General features: G+C 40.8%; 1 protein-coding gene across 1 annotated transcript in view; it reads left to right on the plus strand.

Annotated features, from left to right (window-relative positions):
• The first annotated feature begins 6,555 nt into the window (after window positions 1-6,555).
• The window catches only part of LOC135097651 (cilia- and flagella-associated protein 251-like), a 31,589-nt gene continuing 24,933 nt past the window's right edge, over window positions 6,556-13,211 (plus strand). The window contains exons 1-2 of the mRNA XM_063999603.1: window positions 6,556-6,589; window positions 7,048-7,096. Coding sequence (XP_063855673.1) covers window positions 6,556-6,589; window positions 7,048-7,096 — 83 coding nt within the window. The remainder of the gene's footprint in view (window positions 6,590-7,047; window positions 7,097-13,211) is intronic.

The raw sequence follows: 13,211 nt of genomic DNA on the forward strand, positions 1-13,211 counted from the left end.
GAAGGAAGATGAGGAAAGGACGAGGGAATGAGAATGAAGTAAGGAAGGGAGTAAGTAAAGAGCAAGCGAACTACTACAATATAAGCAGACGACATCAAGGACACCCACCTTCCCTTTAACTTCATTGAGGAGGCTCGCGTTAAAAATAAGAATGAAAGAAACACGAATAGCAGCTCCTGTACTATTCCTGGCAGGTGTTAATGGACGGCAAAGGTGCTCCCGATTTAGTACTGCCTCGCCTCCCTAGCCCTGCCACGCCCTCGCACGCCACGCCATGCCAATGCCACGCCTGACCCAACTCGTCTAGACGGCAAGAGAAGTAACTAGTGCTGGTGGAAGCAGTCGAGAGGAAAAAGTGAAGAGAAAATGAAGGAAAAGAGAAGAGGAATAAGACGAAAAGAGAAGGGAAGGGAAGGGAAGGGGATGGAAAAAGAAGGGAAAGAAGGAAAAGAAAGGGAAAGAAGGAAAAGAGAAAGAAAAGAATCAAAGAGATGGAAAAGATAAAGAAAAGAATAAAAGAGTAGGGAAAGAGATGGAAAGAAAAAATGAGGAAAGGGAAGAGAAGAATAAAAAGAAGGAAAAGGAAAGAAAAGAGAAGACAAAGGAAAGGGAGGGAAAAGAGAAGGAGAAAGAAGGGGGGGAAGTGAAGGAAAAAAAGAGAAGGAAAGAGAAGAGAAAGAAAGAGAAAGGAAGTAAAGGGGCAGTGTTACGAGAGAAAAAAGGGAAGTGACTAAGATATGAAAAAAAAAAAAGCTGAGAGATAGATCAAGACACAAAGAAGATAGCGAAGGAAGGAAAGAAAAACAAGAAGACGAAGATAAGGAATGACAGATAAAGTTGGAAAGAAGGGGTCACGAAGGAAGGGACAAAACGAAGAAAGGGAGGAAAAAGATATGAAAGATAAAAGGGAAGCAAGAAAATAAAAGTTAAGGGGGTGTAAAGTAAAGGAAGAAGAAAGGTTGAAGTGAAAGAATGGAAAAAGGAGAGGAAAGGAAGAGAGGAGAGAGGAACACTGCGGAAAGTTAATGAGGAGGAAGAAAAGAACAACAGAAAGGAGTATTATAAGTGGAAGAGGAGATAAAAAAGGAGAGAGAGAGAGAGAGAGAGAGAGAGAGAGAGAGAGAGAGAGAGAGAGAGAGAGAGAGAGAGAGAGAGAGAGAGAGAGAGAGAGAGAAAGCATTACCAATAATTACCATAAATATGAGAAAGGGAGGAGGAAAGGAAAGAAGGAAGAGAAGGAAAGAAATAATAATAAAAGTGAAGGAGGAGGAAAGAGAGAGAGAGAGAGAGAGAGAGAGAGAGAGAGAGAGAGAGAGAGAGAGAGAGAGAGAGAGAGAGAGAGAGAGAGAGAGAGACTACCAATTCTCTCTCTCTCTCTCTCTCTCTCTCTCTCTCTCTCTCTCTCTCTCTCTCTCTCTCTCTCTCTCTCTCTCTCTCTCTCTCTCTCTCCTTCCTTCCCTCTCTCCTTTCCTGACATATCATTGACCCAGTGACCCAACACGACCCCTCGGCAGACACACCCTCGCTGTCTGCAACTCCTCCCGTCACTTCTAGCCGCCACTACTGCCGCTACACACACACACACACACACACACACATTGCTACACGCCCACCCCTCCAGGCCTTCAAAGTACTGTGATGAAATTTCTGCACTGTAATTCAAGCCTGGGCCTACGTACGCAATGACTGAAGAATAATAAGACACGTGTGATCAGCCTGAATGAGGTGGTGGTATGAATGTGCGTGCGGCATAAATTCAAGGCATGACTTTGTAACTTAGTGTCGGAGAAAGTATCGTGTTAGGAGTGGCATGGTTGTAGCGGTGCCAGGGAATGTAACAAGACAACTACATCGCTAGTGAAGGGAACAAAATGTGGATGTGATCTAACCGCCTCAGCATGAAAGGATCACAATCTAGACATGATCTAACTATAATAGGTAACGAGTACTGTCTAATGATTACGGGAAGCCACGTCACATCAATCATTAGCCTGGGCATGTATTTTAAGACGCTTTGGATTTTCACGAAGACTATTTTCAAAGGTTAGAGATTATCAGCCGGATTCTCAAGGTTGTCTTTCCTATTGATGATGCAGAAACCTTTCCATGTTCTCACCAGAATTAAGAAAGCACTTTAAACGTATATTCCGATCATTTTCACTATTGCCTATAAACAGCACGCCAGATAAGACACCAAAACCTTTCAGGTAACAATGACACATTTTGACAAGTTGGAGGTGGAGGTGAAGAAACATCACCGAAACTAGTAGGGAACAAATTAGCCTCATAACACCTGTCTCTCCTTCCACCTCCACCTCTTTTGGATACCGTAGCCCAAACTTGAAGCCAAAGAGCACAGCGTTAAGTCAAGCCCTGCCCTGTATTTTCTTCGTTCAAGTCGGGGCGCCATGTGACCCCACTGCTACGACGTTCTCAATCAATCACTCGAACCTCTTGCCATTGTTTTCTTGACATACGAACGGAATTGTCAGTCTGAACTCTAACGGACTATGAGATTTTTATTAAGTTTGATAGATAATTTCTTTAGAGAGAGAGAGAGAGAGAGAGAGAGAGAGAGAGAGAGAGAGAGAGAGAGAGAGAGAGAGAGAGAGAGAGAGAGAGAGAGAGAGAGAGAGAGGAGAGAGAGAGAGAGAGAGAGAATGGAAATTTTAGCTCAAACATGTCTATTGTGGAATCCAATGACACTTTTCCATCACAATGAGAGCGTCGCGGCGGTAAAGGTCCAAAGGTGAGAGTCAGTGCGGTAATTGACACAGCCCTGACTACACTCCTGGGAGCAAGACACGTGCATTACCTGCCCGCCCAGCACACCCACACACACACACACTCTGGAGCCACCACCGCCCACACCCCCTTCCTCTCACCCTAGCCACTGCTCTTCACGATTCAGTTGCCAAATGAATCTCATCCATTTAGAAACACTTATGGTATTTACTTTAACAAAAATGTGATCAGTTTTTCTGCTTTAAATGAAACTCTTCAGTTGTTACTTCCTTGGTGAGACTATTTTTTTTACTCAAGCCAAACCTTGCCTTCTGTAACGTTATACTTTGTCATTATATAAATCACATCCATTCAGAAGTATTTGTTTGATATTTACCTCTTAAAACAAAATGTTATCAACCTTTCGGCTTTTAATTCATGAGACTCTCCAGTTGTTATTTTCTTAGCGAGGCAAAATAATTTATTCATGACAAATATTGTCTTCTGTAATGCTACACAGTGTCCTGCTTCCTAATAAAGGTACTTGCTTGCTCGTACGACAAACTTTTCTGTTATGTAATGATTCCTAGTAAAAAAGTATATATCTTTTTTTTTTTTGTCGTGCTACCACCTCTTAATTCTCAAGAAAAATAAAATAAAAGGTCTTATTCTTAATAAACGTTCTTTCCTCCCTCAGTACTGTCTCCCCGATCTCTACAAAGAAACAATTCATATTCCTACTAGACTTACATTTCTATTTCTATCATACTGTTGTTTTATTATTCCCAGTGGTAACAAACCACAAGAAAGTCTTATTTCAACAAACGCTATTTTCTTTCATATGCTACATTAAGAGAGTCTTCAAGATTATAGCACTAGTTTAACAAGACTTTTGCACCATCAATGGAAAGGAAAGCATGAAAATCTGATATATCATCTTTAACAGAGGCTAATGAGAAGCAGTAGTTTTAAGTTATTATGGTTTTCAGAGATCCCTTTTCTGTGAGGTTAAAGAGATAGTTGTACAAGGCATCTGCACGTCAGCGAGAGAAAAAAAAAATGAAAGCCCGACTAATCACCTCTGTAGCTTTTGAAAACATCCCTAATGAGAACCTAAAGATTTCAAAATACGAGCCTACGAGTATGCACCATATTCCGAAACACTTCTGCGCCACGTCTCCACTACTTTCAAAAGGCTCTAGTTAATGTTACATGGGTTTTTAAGGGTGTTTCACAGTTCAAGTGACATATTAATAAAATCTCTACATTATTAAACACGAGAAACACTCTTGAGAACCCAGCTAATAATCTCTGTGGTTTAATATTAGAAAACACATCCCATGACAGTCCAAAGATTTCAAAACACGAGCCGGTGAGTCTCCGAGCGGCAGCGTGACACCAGCCAGCAAGCCAGCACAACTTGCCTCGCTCACCACCAATCACCACCAATACATCATTATCAATTATTCCAAGTTCCTCACAATTCAACATGTCGTCGCCTCGCCTCGCCCGCAGCCGTCACGCACCCCTCGCCCCGCCACCACGATAAGAGCGCCGCCACCTGCTCGTTTCTGTTCACCATTTGCCGTGATGATGCCGCCCTTTGTACGCGCTCCCATCTACTGACGCAGCGCCTCAAACCTATCACTCCTGCTGCTGTGGCTTTTGACAACCGCATCTACATTTTAAGGGAAATATTACCATACTTCTTCTCTATGTTGCTCTATATTTTGCAATGCTCCATCTACGTACTGCGACTTTAAAGAAATGTAGATGTTAAATGAACGCATGCATAAGTATGATCAAAGTCAGACGTTATAGTGTTTAAGGACAAAAATTAAAGGTGTGTATATAGTCACCACGCAACACTCCACAAGAATGAAAAGTGGCAGCCATTGATAGGAGCACAAACAGGAATGATGAAAGTAGTAGTAGTAGTAGTAGTAGTAGTAGTAGTAGTAGTAGTAGTAGTAGTAGTAGTAGTAGTAGTAGTAGTAGTAGTAGTAGGAGGAGGAGGAATAACAAAACTGAAGAAAATAAGGAATCTGCTAAAACTCAACACGTGGTAGTTCCTTTCTAAAAACATACGTTCCTTTAACGATGTGGAATTGTAGTAGTAGTAGTAGTAGTAGTAGTAGTATGAATAGCAGTAGTAAATTATCATTACTACTACTAGTACTACTACTACTACTACAACACAACAACCAATACACTAAAATATCGACAAACACAAACTATCGACTTCCTTTACTAGTACTGTAAACACACCACGAACACTACACCGTCACCCATGCACGCAGCACACACTCGCACTTCCCTCACCATGCACCCCACCACTCTCGTCATCACCAAGACACTCCCCGGCAAGAACCCAAACCTTCGCTGGACCTTCAGACACCGTTCTCTCCTCCCCTTCCCCCTCCCCTCCCCATTCCGTCCTCACCTCTCCGCCCCTCACCTCACTCCCTGCAATGAACCTCAAAGCGACTGTCCCCTCCCTGTGTTAAGTGCCAGAGTGGGGCGTCAACTGGGTGCCTTCTACCAAGAATGATGCTCTACTCATGTTACTGACACCACGAGGAAATCTGAAGGTTTAAGGGGTCAAGGGAAGACGATGCCCTCAAGTGGCTCTCTAGTTCGGTGTCTTGACATTCCCCATCCTCACTTCCCCCTTCTTCTTGGTAGTGTTTAGAGGGGCACCGGAGAATTCCCTGGGGTCACGTTCTGGTTGCTCTATATATAGCGTCTCCTTTACTTTATGGAGACAACTTCTGCTGCTGTGCTGTGCGACTAACGTTGCTCTACAGTCTGCAGCTTCTCCTTCACTTTGGCTATGGCGACAACCTTTGCTGAGGGACTACAGGGCTTGTAAACTATATCTATGATTTGTATCTGCTTGGACTGAGACTAACCTTTTTTTTTTTTCACTTTAATTCAAGTACCCGTAATAAGACCATGCTTCATTTTCGATTCAGAATTATATTAAAGAGTACTCTCAGTCTTCTCGCTCTGTCTTTTTTTTTTTTTTTCAATCACCTTTTAAAACAGATCAGCATTGGAAGCACGCAAAAATAAACACCGGTACGTCTCATCGCCTACACTCCATGTCGCTGATTCCGGCACAATAATTTTGCCACCTGAGGATAGGCGGACTAGGCAACTCTCTCTCTCTCTCTCTCTCTCTCTCTCTCTCTCTCTCTCTCTCTCTCTCTCTCTCTCTCTCTCTCTCTGACTAGCCTTCGTATTTCTGCCTTTTAAAACATCAGGTGAATTACATTGCTACCAAAGCCATGTTCGCTTGTCCCACGGTGGCAGGGTTAATACACCAGATTTTGCGACCCTGAATATAGTTACTCAGCGCATCAGGCAAATGAAACGTAGGAAAAACCCGTGACCCTGGGAATGACAACACTCCTGGCAAACACGGAACACAAGCGCGCAATACCAGCACGAGTACCGGCACGGGAGATTCAGTATGTTTCGAACCCCACGTAACACTGAGCTCTTGTACCCGAGGGGATTAAGGCGTTAAAAATCACCTTTATTCTTTGGTTTGCCGCTAATCCCCCTGTGTGGTGTCAGATCCTGTATACAACGCCACACACCGCCGTGGCATCGCATTCCAGGCACGGCCGTCTCCACACAAGCAGGCGGTGGCGGTGCAGCACGAGGGGCCCTGCGTGGTAATCCTGCTGAGGCGGCGTGGATCTGGTAGAGCCTGAGTGCGAATATTTTACAAAGAATCGTGCAAACATTTTATATTTATAGGTAACCTTTACATGTGGATCCGCGCCTCGGCCTGCCAAGCCCCGCGACAACTGGCTAGGTACAATGGCGGGCAGCTACACCCCGTCCAGCATCCCAGGTATGATATAATATTATGATGTGTAGTGACGTCTGACCAATGGTATAAAAAAAAAAAAAATTGTTAAATAAATAAATGGATAAATAGATAAAGCCTGCTCAATATGCCACAACTTAATATTTAATTACAGGAAATTTGAAAAGCTTGGGTAATTTAGTTATAAAGGTGTCCTGCTACTCATCTTTTGAACAAACGTGAAAAGGAGTTACAGAACGTAAAAAAGTTTCCTCTCCAGATATTTCTCCACTCTAGATATTCCTTCCATCCTCATACAAGAACAAAACAACATAAGAACTTGAAAAGAGACACAAGAATGCAGAAGGCTTACACGCGGCAGTCCCTGTACGAAACACACCTATAACCTATATCCACCTCACACCTGTCCACGAGATCATCATGTTACAAACACCGCTTCAGTTCTTTCTCCCATCAGAAGCCACTCTCGGTAAACTTGCCAGGTGACAGGCTGTGCAGGAAATTCTTCCGGAGAGTCTTCGGGCGGAAGAGGTAATTGGCCGATCACATGGTATGACCTCAGGACACACACACACACACACACACACACACACACACATTCGCAAGTCATTAGTGTACAAAAAAGACAGAAGACAACTTGTGAAATAAATTATCAAAGGAAATTAACATATGTGGGTGAAAGAGAGAAGGAAAGAGCAGAGCAAGTGGATCGACCCAAGAGCAAATAAATAAAACTAAACACACACACACACACACACACACACACACGTATCATTCCCAAACCCCTAATGAACAATGCATCTCATGAACACGCAGCAACTTCCTTCCTTCCAACACTAATAACTGTAACAACTATGGGAGGAAAATTTTTCCCTTCCCTCCTCATCGCACGCCACTTAGCCGCCTCACGATGCCAGTCTTCCGTTACCTGTAATAGAGGCATCATTAGCTACATTCACGTAAATCATATGTGCGTGCTCCCCTTCCCCTCAGTGTTTCCCTTCGGAGGTGCAGCTTGTCCGTTCTCAGGTGAGGTAATTTGCAGTTTCCTCGTCATGTCATTGCCTCTTGTTTTTTTTTTTTTAGATGATTTAGTGTGTGTGTGTGTGTGTGTGTGTGTGTGTGTGTGTGTGTGTGTGTGTGTGTGTGTGTGTGTGTGTGTGTGTGTGTGTGTGTGTGTGTGTGTGTGTGTGTGTGTGTGTGTGTGTGTGTGTGTGTGTGTGTGAGAGAGAGAGAGAGAGAGAGAGAGAGAGAGAGAGAGAGAGAGAGAGAGAGAGAGAGAGAGAGAGAGAGAGAGAGAGAGAGAGAGAGAGAGAGAGAGAGAGAGAGAGAGAGAGAGAGAGAGAGAGAGAGAGAGAGAGAGAGAGAGAGAGAGAGAGAGAGAGAGAGAGAGAGAGAGAGAGTTTCCCCTAACCCTGATCCGGAAGTCTTCCCCATTACTCTACAACCACAAGACACTTGATGACTATTTTTTTCCGCTGGTGAAAATTATGGCTCCGTCCGTCTGTCTGTCTGTCTGTCTGTCCATTTGTGTGTCTACCTGCACGACTACATGGGACTAGAGAACCGAGAACAAAGGAACAGAAAATTAAACAAGATAACAAAACAAGACAGCTGACAATGAGGTTACTTAACTAAATCTATGGCACACTGAAGACCTTCACAATACTAACATAAGTGAAGGGAGGGAAAGAAGCAAAGGGACAGGTAACTAAACAAGGTAACTCACATTGAGGTTACTCGAATATTTAATTAAATCAATGGTACAGTAAGGACCTTCTCACTAATAATATAGGAGATGGATTAACTTATTCATTACTACAGACCGCTTCTTAGCTTGATCGAGCCACCTACTAGTCAGCCATAATAGTGATAATAAGATACTGTGTTAGATGAATTATTGTATTTGTAATCGTTTATAATAATAACGGAAAGTATAACTCATAATCTTATAAAATTATCTAGTGGCATCTAGGATAAAACAAAATCGATGGTGTTGTATTGAAAGGATTAAAGAGTAAAAATATAAAGAGCAAAAAAGTGCCCTTGTTTATGTAATTCTGACGAGAATAAGGGGATTAAAAAAAAGGAAAAGAGATAGAAAGAGAGAAATTCCATCACACTTGCTGGCAACAAATGTGTGAAACAATTATAAGCCAGAAGGACAGGAAGGAAGGAAGGAAGGAAGGAAGGAAGGGTCAGTCCGCATTACATCGCCGCAGTGAACAGCGTTACTGCTACAATAAAGAAAAGAAAAAAGAAGAGAAAAAAAAAACAGGAAGCTATAAAAGTCGCAACAAGTATTACACCACTTCAACGTGTTATCGCCTCGTGCTATACTGACACCAGCTGCTCTTCCGATTAATAATATAGACGTGTTTCTGCACCGACTGTGTCCTCAGGGAACCGAGGAAACTTATTACAATGATCGACAATGCGGATTCGAAAAAAAAAAAAAAAAAATCAAATAAATGCCGCCCTTTGGATTATAAATGTCGTATTCATAGAGGCTTTGCTCCCTCATCTGGACAATTTTCAGAGGCTACGTAAATCATCACCTCGTGGTTTTCAAAGGTGTTTTTCCTCCCTAACTATGCAGGAACTTTATTAAAACTGTCATCACAATCACAGGAACACCCAGAGGCTACATAAATGATCGAGAGAGGTTTTCAAAGGTGTTTTTCTTCCTTAACTATGCAGAAACTTTACAATCATATGAATACTGCAAACTACTAATAACTTTCACTGGAGGCTGCTGAAAGTGGTCGAGAAAAAGCGATGAAATGTTTAAGAATACGGAGCAGAATGTGGCGCATGTGAGCTGGTGGATCCAAAGCTTATCGTCAAAATTACCTGGGATTTTTTTTTCTTTTTTGTCTTGTTTAAGGGTTAAGATACAGGATCTCTCTCTCTCTCTCTCTCTCTCTCTCTCTCTCTCTCTCTCTCTCTCTCTCTCTCTCTCTCTCTCTCTCTCTCTCTCTCTCCTTCTCTCTCCCTCATAATCTCCCTCTCCTCTCTCCCTCATCCTCTCCCTCTCCTCCTCTCTCCCTCATCATCACTTTGCTCAGAATTACGGAAGGGAACCATACTGCCAACAGATTCGAGGCAACACTACAGTCTACAAAACGCTACACTCAAACTTTGTCTTCTAAAACTCAGCTCGGCCTCACTTATTTGGCACGTAGCCGCAAAATGCAATACCTTGGCATTTCCAGTCTTCAACGACAATGTGCCGGCGCTTGGAAATTTTGCTTTATCTGGCTGGATATTTTTTGGTTATTAACATTACCGCAGTAAACAGGTATGACCGTGAAAATAACTAAGTCACCACTGTTTTGCCGGTATTACCAAAGGCATTCTTGTTGGGATCGCCATGTTAGACTAAGCGCGCTTTGGAGGTCGAGGGGTCTTCAGGATCACGGGTTCGAGTCTTGGCCACGGTCCAAGGATTGGAAGGGGATCCACTCGAGGTAACGGTTTCCAGATGCCAAATCAAAAAAATTTTCTTTAGGCCACCTACCGTCCCTGATAAATTAGGGAAACCGGACTAAAACCCGAAAAAAAAAAAACGAAAATCAAAGGTATTCGTGTTAGTTGTCTTGATAGTCTGTTTGAAACCGATTCTGCACGTGTTCATAAGGTAATGTTCATTAGGCAATATTCAATGAAAAAAAAATCATAATAGACCCAAAAAGGCTTAATCAGGTATTTGCATAGTACGAAGAGTCTCCTTACTGTGGAGCAGCAAGGTTAATGTATGACCGCTGCTGCTGCATGACAGTTGTTGTTCATAGTCCCTGACCAGTGGTTGTCACCTTCAAACACAAAGGCCTCGCCACTCCAAGCTTAGCCAACAGCAATTCTTTAGCCTTTTTTTTTTAGTTTGACCCAGGTAAAGATCACAAGCGCTTGCATACTTTTTTTTTTTTCATTGGCGTCAGTAATGTCCACGTCTCAGCAACGTGACAGTGACGAACAGCTTCTTCACCACATTTTATTTCCCCGCTTAAGATTCCTCAGTGTTCAAATTTTACAACGGCCCTCACGTTATATTTTCGGTTTTCACATCAATCAAAATCTTTTAATGCAAAACAATTGAGGAACCCACCGGCCCGATATGACCACATGGTTGTCGTGTTGTCTTCAGTTCATCAGTCCTCCAATCTGCTGAACTATTTCATTCTTTTATCGTGCAGTTTTCTTTCAGTTTCAAAACACTCTGTATACCGGGTGTTCATAGGCCTGGTTTGTGTGCATACTATATTTTAACTACTTCATTCAACTGACGATATATATATATATATATATATATATATATATATATATATATATATATATATATATATATATATATATATATATATATATATATATATATATATATATATATATATATATATATATATATATATATATATATATATATATATATATATATATATATATATATATATATATATATATATATTTTTTTTTTTTTTTTTTTTTTTTAAGTACATCTGCATTATTACCATTTTTATTTGTTACTAATGTTTGTTTGTTTGTTTGTTTGTTTGTTTTTGCCTTTTATCAAGCTGTCAATGCCTCCGTGAGAAAATTATTATTATTATTATTATTGTTAATATTACCATTATTCTCATTATCATTATTATCATTATTATTATTATCATTATTATTATTAACATTATTATCATTATTATTAACATTATTATTATTATTATTAACATTATTATTATTATTATTATTATTGTTAACATTATTATTATTATTATTATTGTCATTACTATTATTGTTGAGACATTTTGACAAATCGGAGGTGGAGGTGAAAAGAGACGCAGGTGTTATGGAACGAGTTTATTCCTCGTGGGAACAGAGGAAGCTACAAGAGAAACTAGTCAGGAATAACTCGCCCCATAATACCTGTGTCTCCTTTCACCTTCACCTCCATTACTATTATTACTATTTCCTTTGGTGTCCACGGCAGCGTCAGGTGTGGCCAAAGTAATGGTGAGCGGCGAGGGGTCAGGCGTGGTTACCGGCCGTATAAATACACTGCTAACAAGAGCGACTCGTAATCAGTAGCGGCCTCGGGGACATGTTGAGTGGTGGTCACGGCCGCGCAACAGGTCCCCGCGTCAGGTTGTGTCGAGAGTTAAAAAAGACTTCACGTAAAGATCACCTACCAATGCTACACTTGGGATGGGTTCGGTGAAGTTGAGTTTGGTCACCCATCTATATTTTTTCATCCATTTACCAAACTTCTGTACAATTACGAAAGCCAATCTGATGGCTGAGAGCGTCAAAGTACTAAGAGAATACCATGCATGAGAAATGAAGATGTTTGTGTCTCTTTATACCTACATATGTGTGTCTCTTTATACTACATATGTTTGTGCAGCTTTATACTAAATATTTTTTCTGTTAAAATATTTGGGTTTGCTAATTATTTGTGTCTTAGGACTATATTCTCAAACACTTCTGCGAGGCACATCACTACTTTCAAAAGGTTCTAGTTGAAGTTACGTGGGTTTTCAAGGGTGTTTTATGGTTCTAGTGACAGATGAACAAGATTTCTACATTATTGACAGAAGAAACGCTCTTGAAAATCCAGCTAATGTTCTCTATGGCCTTTGAGAACAACCGTGGTGAGAGTAAAGTGTTTCTAAATAAGGCCTTTAGTTTCTCATTTAATGTATATCTTTAGATGGACCCCTGAATTTAGATTATGTATCATTTGTTAGGTGTGGTTAATAAAATATCTATCTATATTTCGTCTGATATGTCCAATATATTGAGAGAAATAAATCATGACCACGTTTCTAAATCTCAAGAAGGGAGTTTTTAGTATTGACTTCCATCCATGGCATGGGATCCATTCTCTCAAAAGTGGGAATTTAAATAGAGGATTAGATCACTTTATTAATAGGGATGATACGAGCGCAAAAGTAAGCGTTTTATATAGGGACAGCCGCATGTAGGTCTGTTTTTTTTTTTTTTTTTTTTTTTTTTTGCAGCTTCCTAATATTCTTATACGTTTTCTTTTTTCTTCTTCTTACCCATTCGTCTAATGATAACCTAACCTAATCTACCTATCAGTGTAGCTGGAGTGACTTTATCCACTGACTGATTGAAGTGACGCGAAGTATGTGCCGGACTACAGAGGTCATGATAGCACCATAGGGAAAGGGAGAGAGCTGAGAGAGGAGGGAGAGGCAGACTGGAAAGAAATTACAAAATATGAATGTGAACCAATGAAATTTGGTCAACCTTCATATGATCCTTAAAACACACATAACAATACTTGATTTCCATGTATCTATAACTTTACGATTTACTGTCCTCGATGTCCCCCTGACGAGTTATATATGTAAAAAGATATTCAAATTGGCTTGCAGTTACGTCTTTATATAGTACATGCATCAATTAGTTTATGATACTGAGACACCATCAAGTGTCCGTTAACTCATTGGATTTGATGTATTCCATGTGCCACTTAAGAATATTAATATATAACAGAGCTGTTTAAGCCGCGTCTTTCTATCTCAGAACTACTTTCGTCTCACGTCATTCACATTTTGTTTTGAGAAGTCGCAACTGCTTTCTTTGTGGTTTGTAATTAAAATATCATATAGATGAGGGGTTTCCA

The sequence above is a fragment of the Scylla paramamosain genome, chromosome 4 (assembly GCF_035594125.1).
Source record: "Scylla paramamosain isolate STU-SP2022 chromosome 4, ASM3559412v1, whole genome shotgun sequence".
Lineage (NCBI taxonomy): Eukaryota > Metazoa > Arthropoda > Malacostraca > Decapoda > Portunidae > Scylla > Scylla paramamosain.